Source organism: Malus domestica, chromosome 15 (genome assembly GCF_042453785.1).
Source record: "Malus domestica chromosome 15, GDT2T_hap1".
Classification (NCBI taxonomy): Eukaryota; Viridiplantae; Streptophyta; class Magnoliopsida; order Rosales; family Rosaceae; genus Malus; species Malus domestica.
Genome location: NC_091675.1, coordinates 5466365 through 5490828, shown reverse-complemented (window position 1 = coordinate 5490828; position 24464 = coordinate 5466365). Strand labels below are relative to the sequence as shown.

At 35.0% G+C, this 24464-nt stretch overlaps 2 protein-coding genes across 2 annotated transcripts; both read right to left on the bottom strand.

The window, feature by feature from the left end:
• Positions 1-4699: 4699 nt before the first annotated feature.
• On the bottom strand, positions 4700-6070 carry LOC103455961 (transcription factor HEC2-like). Its single transcript, XM_008395574.4, has one exon. The coding sequence runs from the start codon at positions 5637-5639 to the stop codon at positions 4887-4889; it is 753 nt and encodes a 250-aa protein (XP_008393796.2). The 5' UTR covers positions 5640-6070; the 3' UTR covers positions 4700-4886.
• A 5477-nt stretch (positions 6071-11547) lies between these two features.
• On the bottom strand, positions 11548-16555 carry LOC103455960 (protein ROOT INITIATION DEFECTIVE 3). Its single transcript, XM_008395573.3, has 9 exons — positions 16461-16555; positions 14529-14872; positions 14313-14426; positions 14086-14219; positions 13845-13992; positions 13235-13434; positions 12867-12994; positions 12204-12430; positions 11548-12011 (listed from the first exon to the last, which is right to left on the bottom strand). The coding sequence occupies exons 2-9, from the start codon at positions 14730-14732 to the stop codon at positions 11841-11843; spliced, it is 1326 nt and encodes a 441-aa protein (XP_008393795.2). The 5' UTR covers positions 14733-14872; positions 16461-16555; the 3' UTR covers positions 11548-11840.
• Positions 16556-24464: the final 7909 nt, after the last annotated feature.

Genomic DNA, 24464 nt, shown 5'->3' with positions numbered 1-24464 from the left:
ATGCATTCTACGAAACTAGTTTCCATGATCTAACCGTTAAACTTGTTTGTAGATACTACAATATCGCATATGTAAAAAATTGTAAAAAAAAAACATTCAGAGATTACGTAACAGAACAAAAGTTTTCAACGGTTATAAACGAAAATTCACAATTTAACGGTTATTTTAGCTTCGATTTTAATGATTTTTTAGAGCTACACTCCTCGACCCTATAAGAATGTAATGAATAAATTTGATCTTCAATTTAAAATATTTGCAATAGCGGATACCACAAAATCTTATTTTATACTTGATGGAAGTACAACGTTAATTCTAAGTGTTTGTTTAATCTACCGTTTTGATGCGATACGCATTCTACGAAGTGTTTTTCAACAATCCAACTGTCAAACTTGTTTGTACACACTTTGAGATCGCATACGTAAAAAATCACAAAAAACAAACATTAAGAGATTAGGTAACAAAACAAAAGTTTTCAACGGTTATAAACGAAAAATCACAATTTAACGGTTACTTTAGCTCCGATTTTGATGATTTTTTGCAGCTACACTCCTCGACCCTATAAGAATGCATTGAACAAATTCTATCTTCAATTTAAAATATTTACACTAGTGGATACCGCAAAATCTTATTTTATACTTGATGGGGAAATATAACATTAACTCTTAAGTGTTGGTTTAATCTACCATTTTGATGTGATACGCATTCTACGAAATGTTTTTCAACGATCCAACTGTCAAACTTGTTTGTACACACTCCAAGATCACATACGTAAAAAATCGCAAAAAACAAACATTCAAATATTAGGTAACGGAACAAAAGTTTTCGATGATTACAAACGAAAAATCACAATTTAACAGTTATTTAGTCTCGGTTTTGATGATTTTTTGCAGTTACACTTCTCGATCCTATAAGAATGCAATGAATGAATTTGATTTTCAATTTAAAATATTTACACTAGAGGATAAATCTTATTTTATACTTAATGGAAGTATAACATTAACTCTTAAGTGTTTGTTAAATTTATCAATTGGATAGGATATGCATTCTACGAAACTAATTTCAATGATCCAACCGTCAAATATGTTTGTATATACTCTGAGATAGCATGTGTAAAAAATTGCAAAAAAAAAAATATTTAACATGTGTTTATTTATTTATTTATAATCAATATAACATTTTAAAATAATAAAATCAGACATGATAGAGTACACCAGATGTTCATGTGTGTTTAAGTGCCAGACAATGTGCTTTGTGATGCATTGAAAAAAATTGTTTGAATTTCTTTGTATCTTGTTAATTGCTTGTGAGGGAGCATAATCCTTATTACAAAATTGATAGAGCTTTAGATTGTAGTATGTTGTTATTATTCTCTAAGAAAAATTATGGCTCCTGGGAATTGGATTCATTAGACTTTAAGGTCATGAGTGAAAAAAAAATATTTAAAATATGTGTTTATTTATTTATTTTTAATCAATATAACATTTTAAAATAATAAAATTTTCATTTATGTCGGTTATAACTGCCAAAATACTAAAATAATAACCGTCAGAAAGTAAAATAATAAAATAGTCAATTTCTGTCGGTTATAATCATCACCATTAACTTAAAAACCGCCAGAATCTGTCAAAAATATTTATAAAAAAAGATTCAAAAATATTGTCGGATATAACCGACAATATTTTTTTTATATCCGCCACTAAATATCTAACAGGAATTTATGTCGGATATAACCGACATGATTTTTCTAATATCCGCTACTAATTAAATGATGTGTCAGATATAATTTATCCGACATGATTTTTCTAATATCCACCACTATCATCCGTCACCTAAAGCTAATATTGTAGTAGTGTTTTTTATTTCTAAATATATTCATTTAGTGTTATGTTACAATTAATATATTTATATTTATGGCAAAATTTTTTATTATATATTTTTATTTTTAGTTTGTACCTATTTTTAATTTGCAACCCTTTTTTAATTTGTACCAATTTTCTTTTCAATTTTAATCTATACCCATATATTAATTTCTTTTTGTGCCCATATTTTAAAAAGTTTTATTTGTATTTGTACCCATATTTTTTTTACTTATTTGTACTCATTTTTAATTTTGCTAAATGTACCCATGCTAATTATATGTACCCATTCATGTAATTTTTCAAATTTTTAATCTTAAAATGTACTCATTCTTAAATATACCAATTTGTTATATGTAAAATGTACCATTTTTTTATATAAAATATATTCAATTTTTTTTTCTAATATATTTTTAAACTTATATGGGTACATTCTTTTTTCTTTGATTTGAGAATGTATCCATGTAAAGTTTAAACAAAGAAATTTACTAATGTTATTAAGCCTAATATATTTTTTTTTTTTGGTGATTTTGAAGAATGTACCCATGTTTTGGTACAATAATTTTTAGGTTAATATTGATGAATGTACCCATATTTATATATATATATACACACACACACACACATACACACACACACATAATAGTATATTTATATTTTAATATTTTTAATCCCACAAATTATGGTTTTTTTATTTAAAATCTCATTAATATAAACAACTATAAATTTAAAATTTTAATTTAAAAATATAGTAACATATATAGAAATAATTATTGCATTAATTTCAGGTACTTCGATTAAAAATTAAAAACTAACATGATTTCAGTAAAAAGAATATTTATAGTTAGAAATCGCATTTAAAGTCTCAAAAAAAAAAAAAAAAAACTTAGAAGAACGACCCAGAGTGAACTTAGGCAAGAAGTGCAACGAGTTGTGTTGTGCTGGCAGTAAAGAGCCACGAAGGATTGCCACGTGGGATTGAGTTCACGTGTTGGTAAGGGGAAGGGCGGAAGGGTGGTGAAGTGGTGATAGCTGAAAACAACATTATCACTTTGCCCAATCGTAAAAGCTACCACTACCCCCTTATGTTATCTCAGAGAAGTTCACGTGGACTTTCTCATGCATTCTCTACTATCACGAATTATAATTCACAATCATAACATTTGCTACCTCTTTCCTTCTCCTCCTCCTCCCATCCTACTTGCTTCTCTCCCTAACTTTGAATATACTGTCATGAAGACATGCTCATGCTTTATTTGTATTAATCTCTTGTCACGCACGTATAGTATTAATCTCTTATCACACGCGTAAATGTGCCAATTGATTCTTTTTTAAATTTTATTTAATAATATATTATTTGTTAGTTGCTTTTCTTAGTTATTAGTATTTATTAAGATTTACTTTAGAAAATGATAAATTTACTAATCGTCTATATTATCACTACTTTTCCTTTTTAGTAATTTTTTTTACTTTTGAAATTTTGGAGAGACAAGAACAATTTTGAAATTACAAAAAAAACAACTCTTTTTTGTCCTGTCGTGTTATATATACTAGTACATGCCCACACACAAAATCTCTGTGAAATATTTTAATTTTGTTTTTAAAATTAAAGGAGAGAGGAAGAGAGTGAGAGAGAAGTGGGAGTGGGGAGAGATGGAGAGAAGTTTTTTTTTTTTATAGACATGATACAATCACCTGTAGGTGAAGTTTAGAAAAGAAAAAAAAGGGCAAAAATTTATTTTGTAAAATTATGTTACTGTTCTTAATTTTTTTGTTATGATAGAAAACAAAAATATCTTTTCACTCTATTTTGATTGATAAATAGAATTTCATTAATATGTAGTTTAGACTAATTATTTTTTAATTACTTATATTTGTATAATCTCAATTTGTGGTTCAGTGTATCATAAAACATATGTATCTATTAAATGGCTGCAAAAATTAGTTTTTAACAAAGATATTATAGTTAGGGGTGTGATATATCATATCCACACACCCCTTTTTACTTCTCCCACACCTTTTTGGTTTTCGGTCGTCGGATCGAATGAATTGAAAAAGATCAACGGACAGAAATTAACAAGGGGTGTGTTAGAAGTAAAAAGAATGTGTGGATAGCACACCCCTATAATTAATAATCGTGTAGGTGTAATCTATTTTATAATAAATAAATAAAAATACTAATTCGTACACGCGTCCCTTAAGAAAATGCAAAAACATTGAACTTTGACGTGCCAACAATATTTTGTCCCAACCATTCCTTTGCACACGTAGGGTGCAACAACATTATTGTTATCATGATCCAGCTGCTACTTCTTGGTCTCTCTAGATTTTTTTCTCACCCAGGCACACAAAGATACATCTAGTTTCCAAACCCTGTCAACTCACTAAAGATTATAGTACATTTTTTGTATGTTCCCAAGGACCATATGTTAAAGTAATGAATCCCCATCTCAAGGATAAGGATTGTCTGTCCTCCTAGTTGTGGTGCCCTTTCATGCCCTCCTATTTTGTGCGGTCACGGTTAAGCTACGTCAATATTTTATATTTTTATTATTTTTTGTCTTATTATCTCATTAAAAAATTAATATAAAATATTGACGTGGCTTAACCGTGACCGCACAAAATAGGAGAGCATAGAAGGGCACCACAACTAGGAGGGCAGACAATCCTTGTCCCCATCTCAATTGATCATAATTTATAGATTTTAAATTTTAATTGTTAAACTGATTAAAATGAAATATTAATAACACAATGATTAAATATCTAAAGACATTAGTGATGAAATTTCGACTACATAACAAAAATTGACAATTTCAAAAATTAAGATTTAAAACAAATTCTGATTTCTTCATGAAAATCAAGGGATGTTATTATTAAATTATTGGAAAAGAGAACATGGATTACAAGTAAGCTTAAAACTATATGAGATCGACGAAGATCACAATAGTTTTATGCATGTTCCTAATTTACAACCCCACAATCAAACAATTAACATTAGTCTCGTTATCAGTTGGACTATGTAATCAATAATTAAGCATCACCGAAATGCTGCACATTCTGATGAGAAGGAGGAGCCTGATAAGCCTTAGCCATAGAGTTAGATATGTAGCTCCCACTAGACATGGCCACAGGAAATCCAATCCCGGTAGGCCTATTAGTCGCAGCTCTCTCCAGCGTTTGGACCTGAGTCTTCAAAAACTTGACATAGTGAATGGCCTCATCTAGCATGGAAGCGGTGTCCATTTTTGTCCCGCCCGGGACAAGTCTCTGCAGGATCCTAATCCTCTCACTAATCCTCTCTCTCCGATGCCGGGCCGCCACGCTCTGAGGGTCCTTAGAAATCTTCACGTTCCTTCTCTTTGGCGGCTTAACCGATTCCGGGTCGATGTTGATTGGCTGCATGGCTGCAATCCGGAATATCATCTCCCTCATGGCTGCCATCGAAGCACGTTTTTGTGACGGTGTTGAAAACAATGTTTGCTCGGTAGGGTTTGTGTTGGTGAATGAAATGGTAGATGGGATTGTTGGAAGGTTTAGGAAGGATTGTGAGTTTGAGTTTGGTGAATGGATACTATTGTTATGTGGGTTTTGGTCTGTAGTGTAATGAGACATGGTGGCACTGATACTATTGGGACTAGTTGTGGTGGAGGAGAAATTGAGATCGGACTGCGGCAGGTCGGAAACAACGTCGTTGTAGGCACCGCAGAGCTCGGATATTTTTTCCATTTGCATCATCATCATCATCTCCATCTGCTCCTCTGATTTGTACTGGCCAATATCCATTGCTATGTATATACTTGCTACGTATATAGCTAAGATTGTACCTATAATTTTATTTATATTATAAATTGGCAAGAAAAATAAAATTTAAAGTGTCTGAGAAGAAAAGAGAACAGCAAGGGGAAGTAGGGTTTGAAGACTGAGAAGTGATGGAAAATAGTACTGCTGGATGCAGAGGGATGGGAAAGATAGAAGAGCTAGTGGAGTTTTATCAGAAAATTTGCAGTAGAGTAGCGAAGGAGAGAAATACACAAAGGTAAGAGAAGAGGAGCCGAAGGAAACGAGTGAATTAAATAGTGATAATATTGAGATCAGACCCCCAGTCCCCTTGGAAGAATATATAGAGACTCCAATTTTAGGTTCATTTACTTCAAATTGATGTTTTATCAATATTTTGTACTCGATAAAATACATTTATATTATTTATTGACTTACATGGCGAAGTGTCGTTCTTACTGCACTTAATTATAAACCATATATATATGTGCCATAAAAAAATTTAACTCATCCCGCCTCTTTATTAACTATGGAATTAGAGGTCGTCTGAAAGTACTATTAAATAACTGAAAGCGTTTTATAAAAAGAGTAATGTTAGGGAGATAAAAAAATTTAAAGCAAATTCGTAAACCAAATGATATAGTTGTAGATGATTGGACGATTGATTAAGTGTTGATTAACGTACTTGTTTCTTATTGGTGACACATCATTTGGTTTAAAAAATTTGGTCTCCCTAACGTTATCCTTATAAAAAATGTTTTTGGTTCTAAAAGCACTTGAAATAATTGGCGCGCTTCTTGTAAGAAGGATTTCAAGTGTTTTTCCAAAATTAACTTATATTTTTACTAGGTTTCCAAAAACTTTTTCTTTAAAAACTTTTTCAATTATTCTAGGCTTCTCGACCAACATGTTATATCTAAGGTGAAAGTTGCAACTTAAATTTGATTGACACTCACTTTTCATCAATACTTTCCCTTCAAAGTTTTATCTAGTCCTCGGTTAATTGTTGTTTGAAGGTATAAATAACCTTAGAAGTTCATATTTTAGGTTTAAATGTTCGAGTTAAAACTTCAAATTTAAACGAAAAACTGTAATAGTGTTGTTGAGTAACTAGTGTTGACATCCACACGAAATACCGGAAATTAACGTCCCGAATAATCACATATATGCTCTTGGAATTGTGTGGTCAATCTTTTAAAATAACCAAAGCTGTTAGATCTTTTTCTTCCTTGCCTTGATTTTTGGTTTCTTTCTTTGTTGGGAAACAACCTCTTCTTTCGGGATGGAGATAAAAAAGTTAAAAGGTTCATACCTGATTATTGCTTCCTAGATTTGGAAGAGCATCACAGTGGAGCATGCTGTCCATCATTTCCATCTGGACCCTTAGATTAACAAGTGGGCCCCACCTAGCACTTACACAGTGTACGAATTGACCATGACCAAAAACCCTAATCAAATGCAGAAGATGGTCATTTTAATTTCAGTGATGCTCACCGTAAATCTAGATATTTACACCAAAAGAGAAGCGTTAATAGTAACACACAAATGTACAGGTAGTGAATGTAATGAAAGAAAAATAAAGGGTTCAGATCTACCAACTGTTTGAAAGTGTTTGTGAAAGTGTTTTTACTGGAAGTGTTTGTGAAAGTGTTTTTTCTGAAAGTGTTTGTTTATTATACAGAAAAACACCATTTGAGTGGAACCGTCAACTGTGATGGTCTGACTTTGCCTAAAAAATTCACTTTTTTTAGGACTGGGATCACCTCTGGATCCCCCTGCTGAGCCAAAACATCATATCCTTCTATTTTTGATCTTGTGGCCAGAAATAAATTTAAATAGTGAAAAATTCTCATGCAAAACAAGACAAGATGAAAATGAAAGGTTGTGATGTTTTGCACAGTTTGCTCAGCAGGAGGGATCCGGAGGTGATCCCAGTCCTTTTTTTTTTCAAGGCCAAAGCCCCCACAATCACATGACAGGTGTCAGAAATCTCACCAGAACCCCTCCCCCGCTGTCTCATAAATGACAGATACATTCCTTTCTTTTACTGGCTGGCGGTGGGAATACGATGCCGTTGATCAGCCGGGGATGTGAGTGTGGGCCTGCTGCCTGTGTCAATGGTCCAATCGGAGAGTCCTAGATAATGTAGCTAGTAAATATTTAGGGTTTTGGCTCCACATATGTGATATGATATGATATAATGATAAGATTTAGCTAGGGTTTGTATTTTATTGTATGGTGGTAGTACAGCCTAATAAAACTCATCTTCTCTTCTCTTATTGCTTGGGAACGCGTTTCGAGATGGATCAGGTTTTCTGGTGCCTACCCTCCTGATCATGTGCTGGAATTGCTATTACGAACAATATATATAATTATCATGCGGCCTGCGGCTTGTGATCATCATCAAGTCGAATGTAAAACATATTATTTACCCTTTTAATTATGTCATACAGTAAATAATGCTCTTTTTAACAATCGAATGCATGTTAACATTCCATTGTATTTAAAATAAGCTTATGGTTGACCGTGAAACTAATTCGCAATATAAGAATCAACGTAATTTTTTACAAGCATATATATATATAGAATGTTTCTCAATATATTGACGTTAAATTTACGTTCTAAACACACTAGTTCTCATGTGTGATATGATTTAAGTCTAACATGTGGACAACAAATATTGAGTGACATGGGGCACGTACATATATTGTTAAATTCAAAACATGAATTAACATCTCTGATATATTACCAAATGATTTTATAGCAAGACATCTTCTTTCAAAAATACACTTTCAGAGCTTCACTCATTTGAGAGATGTATATTGAGGTAACTTAAACACACATGTATTAACTTTTTCTAGTTTAGAGTACAAAAAATAACAAAGATTGTTTCAGTACATCTATATCTATGTCAACAATGCAGTTGGACGGACTCGGCCACCAAAATTCGGGTGGGTTAACCCATCTAGACGGGATGTTAGGAAGTTTAGCTGCGCATTCCAGGTTAGTGCCAATACCACATATGACTGCGATGGATAATCATATTACCGACAAGGATATATTAGGAAGAGTAGGAACTAAATGAAACTGACTGATCAGTAGAACCATGAGAACCTGATGAAACTCTAAGTTAAAAATGGGTTCAACTAAATTTGGCAATGAACTAGCTAGTTAGGAGCTTGCTGGATACCATTTACTCAAGGAGCACGACATATATATATACCATAATCATTAACCTTTTATGCTTTAGATTAATCTGCCTCACTTCCTAAACCCTAGACCTCCCTTCACCATTACGTTGCGATCGAATAAAACAGAAGAATAATTAAGAACATAGAATTGATTTCGTCAAGATATATACCTTTCTATAATAAAAATACAATAAATATTGTTCAAAAGTTCAATATATAAGTATATATATAGGTGAATACAACTATATACTGTAGCAGATGAGATGAAATCTCTATCCCGCATTAATTAATACAATAAAATAAAAGTTTTTGGCATAAGACATGAATAAAGAGACATCTTCTGTGTAAGAAGTTCGATTGGATAAAAAGAATCTAAAGAAGAGAGATCTTGCTGTTGGGTGGGGATTTTTTAACTTTGCATTATCACTGGTTGCACCACCTTATCTTCTTCCCCACATCAAACATTTATAATTTTTGTATACCTAGCTGGTCATATTTTAATAAGAATAATGTTAGAGAGATTAAATTTAGGGATACTTTGGATGCGGTCCTTAATCCTTAACATTCTTTGACTAAAACCTTAATAGTATTCAAAGTTTGATCAAATTCACTTTGTACACCTCATAATATTATAATTAATATTTATATTTTTATAGTTTTGACATTAATTGTTTGATATTTTATGAGATTTATAATCCTATAAATTTAAAATACCTCATTATAATACTATTAGAAATGGTTACAATAAAAAAATTCAAACATTTTGATTGAATAAATGGATAAAAACTATGTAAAAATAAGAAATAAGAAATAATAAATGGCAAAAGAATGTATCCATAGTGTTTAAAAAAATTGGTACATTTCACATATAACAAAGTGGTACAATAATAAAGAAGAATGGGTACATTATAAATAAATTAGGGTACAAATAAAAGATTAAAAAAATATGAGTACAAATGAATTTTTGAAAAACATAGGCGCTAAAAGAAATTAATACATGGGTACAAAATAAAACTAAAAAGAAAATACTAAAAATTTTAAAAAATGTTGCAAATTAAAGGTGGGTACAAACTAAAAATATAAATATATGATACAAAGTTTAGGCATAAAACATAAATATACCGTATGTAATTTTTCTATCATTGATTACATATACAATGTCACGTGACTACACATGGGTACAAACACAAATAAAACTTTAAAAAATATGGGTACAAAAAGAAACTAATAAAAAATGAAAAAAAAAATTTGGTACAAACTAAAAATAAAAATATATGATAAAAAATTTAGCCATAGATATAAACATACTAATTGTAACATTTTTAACACTAAAGGAATATATTTAAAAATAAAAATATTTTATTATTCAAATAATTAATGATGTTATTAATACCCAAAGACCATGATCAAAAATTGAAAATGAATGGATTTTAATCAATGGAGTAGTAAAAAGAAGGATGTGAACCTAATTTCTCCTTAAATTTATAACTAAATTTGTAAACCAAATGATGTGTCACTAAATAGGAAATAAGCATGTTAATCAACACTTAAGTAATAATCCAATAATCAACAACCATATAATTTAGTTTACAAAATTTGGTTTAAAAATTTAGTTTCATTAACATTACCCTTTTAATAATACGCCAAACCCAGCAAGCAAACACAGTTACACATACATATTCTTAGAAATAAACCCATTATTTTTCCTCTCACAGTGACGATATCATTTATCATTTCACCATTCAAAAATTATAATCAGATCATTCATTTTCTTTATTATTATTGAAGATTATGTTTAGAAGAAAAAAATCATTAAATATGGAAGCCGTTTAGCCATCCATGTGTGTTTAACGAATTGAATCATGGTAGCAAATAACATCATACTTCAAATTGAATGAATTTTTGCAAAAGTAATCTTAAAATTGTTTAAAGAAAATAAATGATTTCGATTATAGTGTTTATAACCCAATAAAATCAATTTTGAATAACTCAATACATAATAAGTCAAGCAGTGTCCAGTAAAGAATTTTTGTTTCTTTCCACTTTCTTTATTTTGTTTTTATTTTTATTTTTAACAAACGATATTATCTAATTTTTGTTTCTTTCTATTTTTTTTATTTTATTTTTTTAACAAATGATATTATTTACAATAAGTTGAAGGCGGAGTGCCTAGTCATTACAAATTATTATAAATTTATGCTTGATGAGAAATGGTCCCCTATTTGATCTCTTCCTCTCTCTGCATGATTTTCATCAATTTTTTTAGATAGGGTGGTGTATTGCAGTTGCTTCTGTTCGACCAATTAAGTGGGCACAGTCAAAAAGCATCTAATGCACTTGTTTGGGTTCGAAGTTTGGTGTTTTCGTTTTCAAGATGGTGGTCACTGCCACTCTCCTCTAATTTGAAGGGAAAAAATAGGGTTGTTGTGGGGAAAGAAGAGAAGGCACTTTGGTCCAGCAGCGGACTTTACTGTTGTGTTGGTAAAGGGGTTTTGCTTATTTGGAGGTGTTTGCGTCATGATGGGTTTGATGATCTCACAGGATGGTTTTTGTCTTAAACAGCAAGTATTGGGTTTTGGTCACATTGGAGTACGTGTTATGTGAATTCCTTCTAATTTATTTGGCTTCAAAGAACATGAATTATGATCATCATGATGATGTCATTCTTTGCATTGCATAAATGACACATCCGTTAAAATGACACACCTGTTCATTTTAACGGGTTTAACAAAACATGATATGTTTAGATATTAGTTATGTCAGGAAAACTACACGAATAAGACAAGTACAACAAATCACCAAGACTACTCCCTACAACCACAAATTAACATGGGCCGACTTTAAATGGTCCAGACTAATCGGCCCTGTTGACACCTTTACACAGGCAAAACACAAAAGACATGAATTTGGAAGTTCATAGCAAATTCTACAAATATTTTAAAGTAATATGGCAAGAAAATAGGAATACGAACTAAAAATACGAAGAACAAAACAAAGCTGGTAAGTTGTCAGGTATTCAAGCTGCATTTCCATTTGAGACACCTTGATCACCATCCAAAAGCTCATTTACACAGAACTGATGCAAGTTGTCATACATTTTTCTCCACTGCTGAGCCATTTGTGTGGCTCTTTCATTTTCCCGCTTGAGTCTCTCAATCTCCATTTCGGCTGAGGCAGAACCTTGTTGCTGAAAATGAGGCCAAAAGTAAAGTTCGACGTCCATGAAGATATACCGTTCATTTCCAGTAGTTGAATAATTATGAAACATTATTAGTAGTTCGGTGCGTGGATACCCAGTGCCCACACATACGCACCAACACACTTCCGAAATGTCTATAATTACTGTCTTAAGAATATTTATGAAGCAATAAAAACGAACCTGAAGCTCTTTGATTTGCCTATTCATCACTTGTTCAGTGATGTACAATGGTTCTGTCAAATTACTGCAAGTAGCCGGGCCTCCAAGGAAAGCTCTAATGTCTCCGCCTTCCTCTGTTGTATACTTTTCCAGTGGAGGTGGTAATGATGAACCATGCCTTCTCGAGGACGCATATGAATTCATCTGAGAAAAATGCTGTCGAACGACTAGAATATTATTCACTGGACCTGCACAGTACAGTGCAAATTTTATGTAAATACTAAACAAATTAGTAAAGTTTGGCAGATTGAGCATAAACAACAGAGAAAGTCGAATATAAAATGTAAACTAATTTGCACTAGATTTGCTTCAATACCACCACCATATATGCAAAAGCTCGGGGAAGATAATAAAATAAACAGTGGAACGTTATCTACAACAACCTTTGTTACAATAGGTTGGGTTCACTGTACATTAGAACAAGGTGAGAGGACGAAAGGTAAAGAAACAGAGATGGTGTGTGCTCTAACAGATCCGTAGTTAATTAGAAAACACAATTGGTTAGGAAATGGCACAAATACAGACAGCAGACACATTTAAAAGTCAAATTAAAAACAATTAAAATAAAACATATTTGAGCTTATGGATGTTAGAAAGCAATAATACAAATAGCATTGAGATAACCTTTTGCATGTTTGAACACACGAACAATGTTAAGAGTTCTAGCATCCCAAACTCGAATGACGCCATCTTCTGATCCAGAAAGCAAATAATTTCCAGTAATGCCATATGCTAGGCAAGTAACAGCTTTGCTGTTCAAAAGTCAAAGTATAAAGTTGTCAGTTAAAAGAGTTTTGCTGTCACAACAAAATGAAGAGTGCCGGGTTCTTAAAACGTGCAACAATCTTCGGCTGGTTACTTTGAAAAACGAAAAATACACAGTTAAATGTTAGAGATGTAACTGAAGTAAACTCATCAGAATAACAAATAAAACTGCAAACTGGAATATCAGTAAGTTCATCAAAAGGTTCACTATCAGAAAAGAGAGAAACCTGTGATTCGAGAAACAATCGATGATATGCAACCCATACTTGCTGTTTAGTGGGCTCTCAGCATTAAGTGCAGCAACGTATATCTTGCCATCTCTACCACCGGCAAAGAAGACATTTTCACCAGGATCCAGTGCAATTGCATCAATTATAGTAGGGAAAACAATATTTCTCAATAATCTCCCACTTCCTACACTCCAAACCTAAGAAATGTACATCCAAATAAAAAATCATAATACTAGATGGAGCAAAATGTCAAACACATGCGATTTCAAAAATGAATTGCTTTTTTGTTTATTGAGGATTAATAAGATTGCATCAGTAAATAATAGGCAAAAGACATGTAGTACACATTGAGGGACTTATAACAAGTACATTTTACAAGATACAAAACACCGACAAGATAAATCTGAGCATTTAAGAAAGTAAAAGGTCAACAAATCAAGACAAACAATCCACATGTGGATGGTGAACTCATGAATCGTTTTCTCTTATAGTACCCAGACCCCATTTTATTTACTTTGTCATCATTGTTCAGTACATGATCTGTCCGTTATAAAACATTATTATTATACCAAATACAGTTTATAATTTACTAAAGAGCACACCGTACCTTACATGTGCGATCCTGTGATGCTGACACGATAATGGCTTTGCATCCACCATATCCTGTGACAACATCCGTTACACAAAGAGTGTGCTCCGTAAAATTATGTATGTACAGATGGCTTTCCTGTTGACTTTGATAATCATCGAATAATCTGTGGAGATTCAACGGATATAGATATAAACGTCTTCAGTGCATGACTGAAAACAACATAAAGATACAAAAGTATAAGATAAGAAGTGGTTACCTTATAAGAGACCAAACTCTAATGCCTCCATCCTCTGACCCCGAAATCAGCAGGGAGCCATCATCCGAAAATGCCAAGCAACTAACACCTCTGTAGTGAGCATGCCATTTCTTAAGCAGTCTACCAGTATTAACCTAAATGGATGCAAAAACAAATGTTTATCAGCATTTCAGAGCTCAAAAGAAAATAAATTTAAGAGCTAGAAGAACAACGATTAGGAAATTAACCTCCCACAAGTAGATATTCCCCGATGAGCCACCGCCAGCAATGTAGGTTCCTTCGCTGTTCGCAGCGAGCGGATTGATCGGTTCTTCTGGGAAGCTCTTCACATCAACCTGCGGCTGCACAACAAAATTCCCAAAATTTAATAAAAAAAGTAAGCTTTTTATCAATGAGGCAATTCATCGAACAGGTGGTATGCACAAGAAAGGAGGTGATCTTACCTTGGACCAAGACCAGTACTGGACAGAGCCAGAGGAGGCGGAAGGCTCACGGAGCTGAGAGGAGGCGAGGAATCGTTCGCCGACGCAAATGAGGCCATGAGGCGGAGAAGCGCAGAGCTTGTAGCGGAGCTGCTCGGGGCCGTTGAGGAGGTCCCAACAGCCGATGCCGGCTTCGACAGACGAAGAGGCCACCACCAGCTCCATTGAGAGTATAGATGGATTCGACTGGATTGGATTGGATTGGTGATTTGGGGGTGCTCACGAGGGTTTTTATCGAGTGTTTTGGAATCTAGGGCATAGTAACGGATACATAAACGTTGGTGCAAGGGGTGGGCAAACGGGTCCTGGACCCGCGGGTAGGGGCCGGGTATTGGCTGTTCGGGGCGGGTCCGTATTCTTTTAGATACAAAACGGGGCGGGGCAAGGCGGGTCCAAGTAAACAAAGGGGCGGGCCAGTTCCAATTTTTTGAAGTCCTAGGCCCCCGACCCGAACCGTTTGCAAACCTCACATACTCTCAAATATCTCTCTCACACACACTCAAATCTCACAAATGCACACACATCTCAGCTTTCTGGAAGATTCTCCCGAGTCCTCCCAAGTCCCTCCCTGCCGATCTCTATCTCTCTTTCAGTCTTCCCTATCGATCTCTCTCTCCCAAAGTTATCCTTCTCTATTCGTCAATTCTCTCGAGTCCTCCCTCTCGATCTTTCTCTCCCAGAGCCTTCCCTATCGATCTCTCTCTCCTAGAGTCCTCCTTCTTGATTCGTTGATTCTCTCGAGTCCTCCCTTTCTATCTCTATCTCCGAGAGTCTTCCATCTCGATCTCTTTCTCCCAGGGTCTTCCCTCTCGATCTCTCTCTCCTAGAGTCCTCCCTCTCGATTCTCAATCTCCTCTCCCACAACACCACTATCTTCGTCGTCTCCTGACTCTTCTCCCAATCATGACCACCCATCATCGCCGTCGAAAACACCACCATAATCTAAGCGGTTCAGCAGCTACAGCAGCTAATAGGTATGCCTAATTTCGCATTTCAGTATTGTTGGGTAGAATTGAAAGGAACCCAGATGGAGAGTTTTAATTTTTATTTGAATTGCATGTTATCCAGATGAAAAATTGAATTTTCGAGCTACGGTTTTTCGATTTTTTTAATTTGGGATTTCAATTTTATTGCTTTTTCTCATATATGATAATGGTTATGGTTTTTCTAGCGAATTCTGATTATTTTACGATCTGGGTTTAATGATTTTAGATGGGGATCAAGTATAATACGTGTGTAGAGGTTCTTCTTTGAATTGCTATGTGTGCAACAGCTTTGTTCAGTTAGCTATCTAATTGTTGATTCTCAGTTAGGGTTTTGAGCATCCAAGTATCAATTCTTTGTGGGTTTGATTTGTCAAGAGTTTTTTTTTTTTTTTAATGAAAGAATAAGAATTTACTTGCTTTACTGAATTTTGGAAAATCATGCTGTGAAGGATCTTGCAGGACTTGTTGAAGTTGTCTTTTTATCCGCTTTGGGAGCTCGATTTGGCTTGATTTCAGGCCACTGGTTCGAGTTTGGTTGTCCTTCTAATGGCAGCAGCGGCGGAGGATGCAGCGGCAAATGATGAAGGTGTTAGGGCTTTTTATGCTGGGCTTGGTTTCGTTGTCCTATTGTATTTGGCCTTGTAGATATGAATGTGTTGTTGGTAATAAAAAAAAGCAGCCCAATGTCAGACCCAGAAAAAAAAAAAAAAAAAAAAAAAAAAGAGTAATTGGACCAGTAGACCCGTCCCGAACCGGCCCGTTTAAAACGGGCCGGGTTAGGTCCGGTTCCTAAATTCAAAATCTCTCTACCCAACCCGCCCCGGCCCGTTACATTTTAAAACGGGTAGGTCTGGTTCCTCCAAATTTGGGCCCGGCCTGGCCCGTGCCCAGCCCTAGTTGGTGCTGCTCTCTAGGGTTTTTGAATGGGTGGGCAGACGCAAAAGGCCGGGAAGGTTCTCAAAACGGCCCCGTTCGCAATTGTTGTGAAAGTTTTTTATTGTTGTCTTAATTCTGGATTAATTTTAATTCTTATATTTGATGGTTCTAATTTTTATTTATGATTTAACAAAAAAATTTGTAATTGTTGTCCATTGTTGATTGTTTCCCACATTGACATGTTTTGAAGTTTCTCTTTTTTCATTCGACTAGAGGGTTTTGAAAATTTAATCGGCATTTTCTTTTCTTATTTTTTTGTAATGCACGCGGCAAAATATAAAAGCCGTTACAGGGCTGGATGTCATCTCCATTCTAATTTCCACCTCATTTCTCGTTAAAAAATGACGCAAATTTACCATCTCTACCTTATATGATAAAAGTTAATAAGTAATTATGTCATTTATTATTCTTGGCATTCATAAGGTTTTAATTAAGCAAAACCCAAACCTCAAACAAGGCACGTTATTATTTAACAATACCACTAAAGGACACGTGACAATTCACTAAGATTAACACGATTGTTAACAGATTGAAGACTTAAGCATAGCAAAATTGGATAAAATAAATATGTTCACTCTATGCATTGATTTCAAATTCTCATTTATGCAATTTAAATTAATTTGAGGTAAAATATCGCTCGTATAAAATACCCAATCTTTCGTGATTGGGTTTCTTTCTTAAAATTTAAAACAAGAGGATGCAAAACGTGTAATGAAGCAAACTTGAAGGGGGTAATTTGTAGAGGCGCTGTGCTCAAATACTGACTTTTGAATCCTTTGGAATCAAAGCATGTATGATCGTCTCCCTGATGAATTTCAAGTTTAATTTGGGCCCGAATGGGTTTCTCTTTTTGGTCGAACCAAATGGGCTTCATGTTTCAGCAAGTATTTCAATTGAACATTGGGCCTTTTGCCCAGACGAAAAAAAGATTTGGTTGATAAAAATGTTTATGGATTACTTGACATATATGGTTTCTTAATGTTTTTTTAGGCTTTTTTGAAACGTGTTTTTAAATAATTGAAAATATTTTCAGAGAAAATTATCATATTTTTGAGCTGTTTAAAATTTAAGTCTCATTTAGAAGCACTTTTAAAACAACGAAACATGTTTTTGGGACAGATGCTTAGTAAAAATGCAAATGAAACAACGATGAAGTGCTTCCTACAAAAAGTATATAATTGATATTGTAGATAGTGCTTCAAATGCTTTTGAAACTAAAAAACATTTTTTTTAAAAATGCTTTCATTCATTTTAATAATTTTTTCTAAATGATCCCTTAGTTCCAAATAACAATTCATGTGTTAATGATAATCATTAAGCAGGATTCCACTTTGATTACTCACCAGAATATTTGTTGGAGCATTCAAGTCTAGTAATTTTTTTAAGAACTGGACTTGGATGCTGCTGCTGATCTTTTCAACTTAGAAGTTCTATTCTTTTTATAATACAAAAAATATATATAGCACATGCATTGATAGAAAATTTATGATTGTATTTCTTAGTCAATAAGATTACAACAGATGGTTATATATACAACTAATAAACCTATGAAAATGACAGCTCATCTAACTGATTTACAGCTCATGAAAACTAACTATATCAGAAAAATATCTTCTAAGTTTTATCTTTTACAATATTAGCCTTAATATCCCCCTTCAAACTAAACGGAGGTTGTCGCAGAGCAAGTTTGTGACGGAGAAGATGAAACCGAGCTTTAGACAAAGGCTTTGTGCAAATATCAGCAAGCTGATCTTGGGTGCAGATGAAGTGAACCGAAAGAGCTTTAGACAAAACCTTCTCTCGGATATAGTGGTAATCAAGTTCAACATGCTTTGTCCGAGCATGGAAGACAGGATTTTTCGCAAGATGCATAGCAGAAATGTTGTCACACCAGAGCTTAGGAGGAGAGGGAAGGGTCAGACCGACATCAATCAAAAGCTTGCAGATCCAGGTGAGTTCAGCAGCAGAGTTGGCTAGAGAACGATACTCAGCTTCAGTGGAAGAGCGGGCCACAGTAGGCTGTTTCTTAGCACTCCAGCTAAGTAAAGATGTACCAAGGAAGATACAGAAACCACCAGTGGAACGACGATCCAGGGAGCAGCCGGCCCAATCAGCATCAGAGAAGGCAGTGATGCTAAGAGGTGTGGGAGTTTTAGAAAACCACAATCCAAGTTCAAGAGTACCCTTGAGGTACCGAAGAATCCGCTTGACAGTTTGAAGATGGGATTCCCGTGGTTGATGCATGAATTGACACACCAAGTTGACTGCAAAGGACAGGTCAGGCCGAGACCAAGTCAGGTATTGCAATCCACCAACGAGGGACCGATATTCTGTGGGATCAGATAAGAAGGGAGAATCATGATCCAGAGGAGATGAACTGAGGGGAGTTGCACAAGGTTTGGCACCATCCATTTTGGATTTCTGAAGTAGATCCAAAATGTATTTTGTCTGAGAAAGAAAAATACCAGAGGACGACCGGTGTATTTCTAGGCCAAGAAAATAGTGCAGTGGGCCCAAATCCTTGATAGGAAACAAAGCACTGAGCTGAGAGATTGTAGCTTGACAAGCTCGAGCATCAGGACCGGTAACAAGGATATCATCAACATAAACAAGAATGAATACCAATGTAGGATCCTTTTTAACGAAGAGGGAATGATCATTCTGTGAACCATGGAAACCAAGAGAAGAAAGAGCAGAATAAAGTTTCTCATACCATGCCCGAGGGGCTTGCTTGAGCCCATACAAGGACTTGTGCAGTCTACAGACATGAGTTGGCTTTGTAGGATCTTCAAAGCCTGATGGCTGAACCATAAACACAGATTCAGAGAGGTCCCCATGCAGAAAAGCATTGCTAACATCCAATTGATTTAGAAACCAATCGAATTGAGCTGCCAAAGTAAGAAGTAACCGAATAGTGACAGGTTTTGCAACAGGACTGAAGGTCTCCGTATAATCCAGACCATGTTGCTGATGGAACCCTTTCGCAACAAGCCGGGCTTTGTACCGAGCAATAGTGCCATCGGGGTTCCTCTTAATGCGGAAAACCCATTTGCAACCGACCAAGTTTTGAGAAGGTTGAGATGGAACAAGAGACCAAGTGCCAGTACTGAGCAAGGCATTGAACTCTTCCTGCATAGCCTGCCGCCAATGAGGGTGTTTGGAGGCTTGTAAGTAGGTATTAGGAATATAGTCTAGAGATAGAGAAGAGGGAAGGGGATGCGTAGTTGCTGTGTAGGCTTTAGGCTTGTAGATCCCAGACTTAGAGCGAGTTTGCATAGGGTGATTATTAACCGGAGATGAAGGAGGAGGAGGGACTTGAGGTGGCAGAGAAGGAGAGGAGGGAAGGGAAGTAGAAGGTCCAGGATTAGGAGTTGAAGAAGAAGAAGAAGTGGACTGAGACAAAGATGTGATAATAGGAGTGGTAAATGTTAAAGATGTGGGAATGGGATTGGGACAGGTACTAAGAAGTGGAGACAGAGAGGAAGAGGAAGGAATGTGATGAAAAGGAAAATGAAGTTCATCAAAGAGCACATGACGGGAGATATAAATCCGTTTTGTCACAACATCGAGACACTTGTATCCTTTATGTTGCAAACTATACCCCAAAAATACACAAGGCTGACTTTTGGGATCAAGTTTCGAGTGAACATAAGGTTTTAACCAGGGAAAGCACTGGCAGCCAAATATTTTGAGTGTATGATAATCTGGAGACTTGTGAAATAGAGATTCCCAAGGAGAACACTGAGAGGCAGTAGGAAGCCGATTAATCAGATATATAGATGTAGCAAAAGCATCAATCCAAAATTCATGGGGAACTTTAGAGGCAGCAAGAAGGGTGCGTGCAGTCTCAACAATGTGCCTGTGCTTCCTTTCAGCACAACCATTCTGTTCGGGGGTGTGAGGACAGGTAAGTTGATGTATGATGCCATGTGTTTTCAAGAAACAGGAGAATTGAGTACTAGTAAATTCCCCACCAGAATCGGATCGCAAAGTCACAATCTTAGTACACAACAGATTCTCAACCATAGACTTGAATTGAGTAAACACAGTGAAAGCTTCAGATTTGTATTTAAGTGGAAAGAACCAGCAATATTTGGAGAAATCATCAACAAAAATGATATAGTAGCGGAAACCGTGAACAGAACTAACTGGTGAGGGACCCCATATATCAGTATGTAAAAGCTCCAAAGGCTTGCTTGATGAACAAGAAACAGAAGAAAATGGTAGTTTTGAACATTTTCCCATCGCACAACTAGAACACATAGACTGAAGGGAACTACCAGTAAAAGAAATACAAGAAGTTGAAGCAATCTTATTCATTATTCGAGACGAAGGATGGCCTAATCTTTGATGCCATATATCCTGAGAGGCCTTGGATGTTGCTGCAAAAGCATGTTGAGCACCAACAGAAGAATTTGTAGTAGAAAAGGGATAGAATCCGTCGCGTACAGGTCCTTTAAAAAGCACCTTCTCCGAAGAAAGGTCCTTCACAAGAAAGTGGAAAGGATACAGGTGAACTGAGCATTGATTATCAAGAATGAATTTGTTGGCAGAAAGCAAATCTTGCTTTAAGGCAGGAACATGTAAAACATTCTTAAGATCAAAGCAGTGAGTATTAGTAGAGACACGAGAAGAGCCAAGATGGAGAATAGGCAAACCTTTGCCATCGCCAATGTAGACTTGTTCAGGACCAGAGTAGGATTCAGGATTTTGCAGTTTTGCATAGGAGTTTGTCATGTGAGAAGAAGCTCCAGAATCAAGCAACCAGGTGTGGGGAGAGGAAGATGTAGTAGCACAAAAAGCAGATTGGGACGGAGCACCAAAATTAGGATTGAGGCGTTGGGAACACTCCAGAGCTTCATGGTCAAATTGCTTGCAAATTTGACAAGTCAGTCGTTTGCCAGAGTTAAAGGAATTTGAGTTGTTGTTGAATCTGAAGCCACGATTCTGAAAATACCGCTGATTATTAGGCCTGGTGTAGTGATTGCGCTGAATATTACCCCTGAAATTTCCACGATTTTGCGAACTTCGGAGATGCGAGCCACGGCCTTGATTTGAAGAAGAAGTGGAGAAACTCTGAGCGATGTAAGCCTGAGAGGGAGGAGGTTCAGTAGGTGTAGGCAAAATACCAGCAGAAGTATTAAAGGCTTGGATCGGTGCAGAGGAAAATTTCTTCCGATTTTCGATCTGAATCTCTTTACTCAACAAAAGACCGTGGAGTTCATCAAGAGTTGTAGAACCGACTCGGAATTGAACAGCATCCACAAATGAGTCAAATTCAGGAGGTAAACCATGAAGTGTAACAGAGATTAACTCAGAATCATCAACCGGAGCACCAGCGCTGGCCAAAGCATCAGCAATTTCTTCAATCCGTTGAAGAAATAAGGCGGCGGAGGATTCACCTTTGGTAATGGTGCGAAGCCGAGATCGGAGCTCATGAATGTGAGAGTGCGACGCCGTTGCAAGTCTTGATTCAAGTTTAGACCAGAGCTCGCGAGAAGAATTGACACCAACAGTATAAGGGATCAAAGAATCAGAAAGAGTTGAATTTATCCAGATTAGGATGTTCTGATCATTTTCATACCAAGAAACAAACTCAGGATTCAAGATTGACGTGCGATTTCCAGAAGAATCACAGAGATACTTCGGCGGAGCCACCTGAGATCCATCGACAATGCCAGTAAGATTATAGCGCCGGAAGATCGGAGCAAATAGTGCACTCCAGGTGAGATAGTTGGTGGTAGTGAGCTTAATCGGGACCATTGAACCAATATTCTGGATGGTAATGGAAGAAGGTGACGGAGAAACACCATGAGAAGACGAGTCATGACCAGAGGAAGGAGACGCCGCCATGGAAGACGATTAGAGTTGCGATTGAGAAGAAAGAGAAGGCGATTAGGGTGACGATTGGGAAGAAAGAAGCGGTGCGAAAGCAGTGTTTAGGGAAAGGATCGAGAGAGAGTCGTAAGACAGATGGCGAGAGATACCATGATAGAAAATTTATGATTGTATTTCTTAGTCAATAAGATTACAACAGATGGTTATATATACAACTAATAAACCTATGAAAATGACAGCTCATCTAACTGATTTACAGCTCATGAAAACTAACTATATCAGAAAAATATCTTCTAAGTTTTATCTTTTACAATATTAGCCTTAATATGCATGACATCAGCATTGTTGGCAATGGCGGATGCAGTGCACGTCTTGAAGCATTTTAAATTACAACAAAGCATATATGCGCACCGTCAAATGTTTTCTTTGGTGTATTTCTTCACATGGATTCACATGTTTCCATGGAGCCCACATTTAGAAACTAACTTAATTTTCTAAATCACCTAGAAATTTCCTAATGTAAAACAAAGACACTCAATTCGACAATTTGGGGTGAATGGACGCATCTGGAATTAATTGATAAGTTAATGCTGGTTATCTGGCCACTTTTTAGGTTCGAAACTAGTGGATGACGAATTTGATACCAAGTTAAATTATTCATTGTGTAGCTTCCGAACTTTCTTTTATCTTTAGTGTAAAATATATCGTTATACAACTTATACTAAAAGAAAAAAAATACTGCTTATTTGGAACAAGTGAAGTCGGAAAAGGAGAAAAAATAAATTGAAAGAAATTAACTACCAGCTCCAACTAATTGGTATGTTTACTCGTTTTTAAATATTTAATTATGAATTTTTAATGTAGAGTTTATGTTTTAATTTTTTATTACATGTGAATAAGAAATCTTTTTCAAAAACGTGCTTTAGTAAACGCAAAGAAGTAAAGAATTTAATACTCACTCTATATAAATAAACATGAAAAAGAGTTGGTCAATATCTTTTTCTCTAAAAGTAGTGCAGGGTAAATGCGTATATTTAGCTTACGACAGTTACTCGTATTTTAGTAGTATTAATCTTTACTTATAAATAAAATATATATTAGATTTAATTTCGGTGAATAGAGAGATGGATACAAATTATTATAGTTATTTTATTGTGTGATCTATCTTAAATCTTTCACTTCCTTAATGCAAATATATTGTTGCATTAAAACAAATACGATGTTCAAAGTACAAATTTTATCTGTTATACTATTTGAATGATGGAAATAAACTTGAAATTTTGAAAAAATTCAGATTTTATAAATTGACATGCACCAATTTCCTTGTTTGAATTCATAAACATATAAATTTAGAATTCATGTGTGGAAAAAAAAAATTGGATTATGGGACCTCCAATTCCTAAGTTTAATTCTATGTAAATAGGTGTCGTTTCCAAATTTTTATGAGTAACTGATTAAAATAATAAACTGCGTATTTAAATTCTATTGTTCTTTTAGATTAACCAAATAAGAAAATTCACAAATTTTAAAAAATAAATTTTGTCATTTTAAAATTCCTCATCTAAACAAAGTGTTATTGTATATTGTATTTTGATATTTACATGCGATTATTTTTCGTAAACAAATAATTCACTAACATTTTCTCTTAAAACAAGTGAAAGACTTTAGATGCAGGTATAACCGCTTTTAGTTACGGACTCTGATTTTTACATGCATTTTTTGGTTCTCACACGCATTTTTTGGTTCTCACACACATTTTATTTTTATGTATCAGATTGAATAAATGAAATGAAAGGCACAAACATAAATAAGTATAAAAATAGCTATACGATCGATCATTATACAATATGTTTATGATATGCAGGCGGTGCCAACTGTGGCATGTCTGTCAGCCTTATTAGTTCCTAGCTATTTCGTCTAGAGATGTAATATCTACACATTTTATTTTACTTCTCATATATCTTTTTGGTTTTCAACCGTCGGATCGGATGAATTGAAAAAAATCAACGGACTAAAATTAACAAGAAGTGTATAAGAAGTAAAAAATGGTGTGTGGATAACACACCCCTTTCGTCTACCCAAACTTTAGCACCCACCAAATCACAAATATTAACCCCCCACTAATCCTAATTAATTA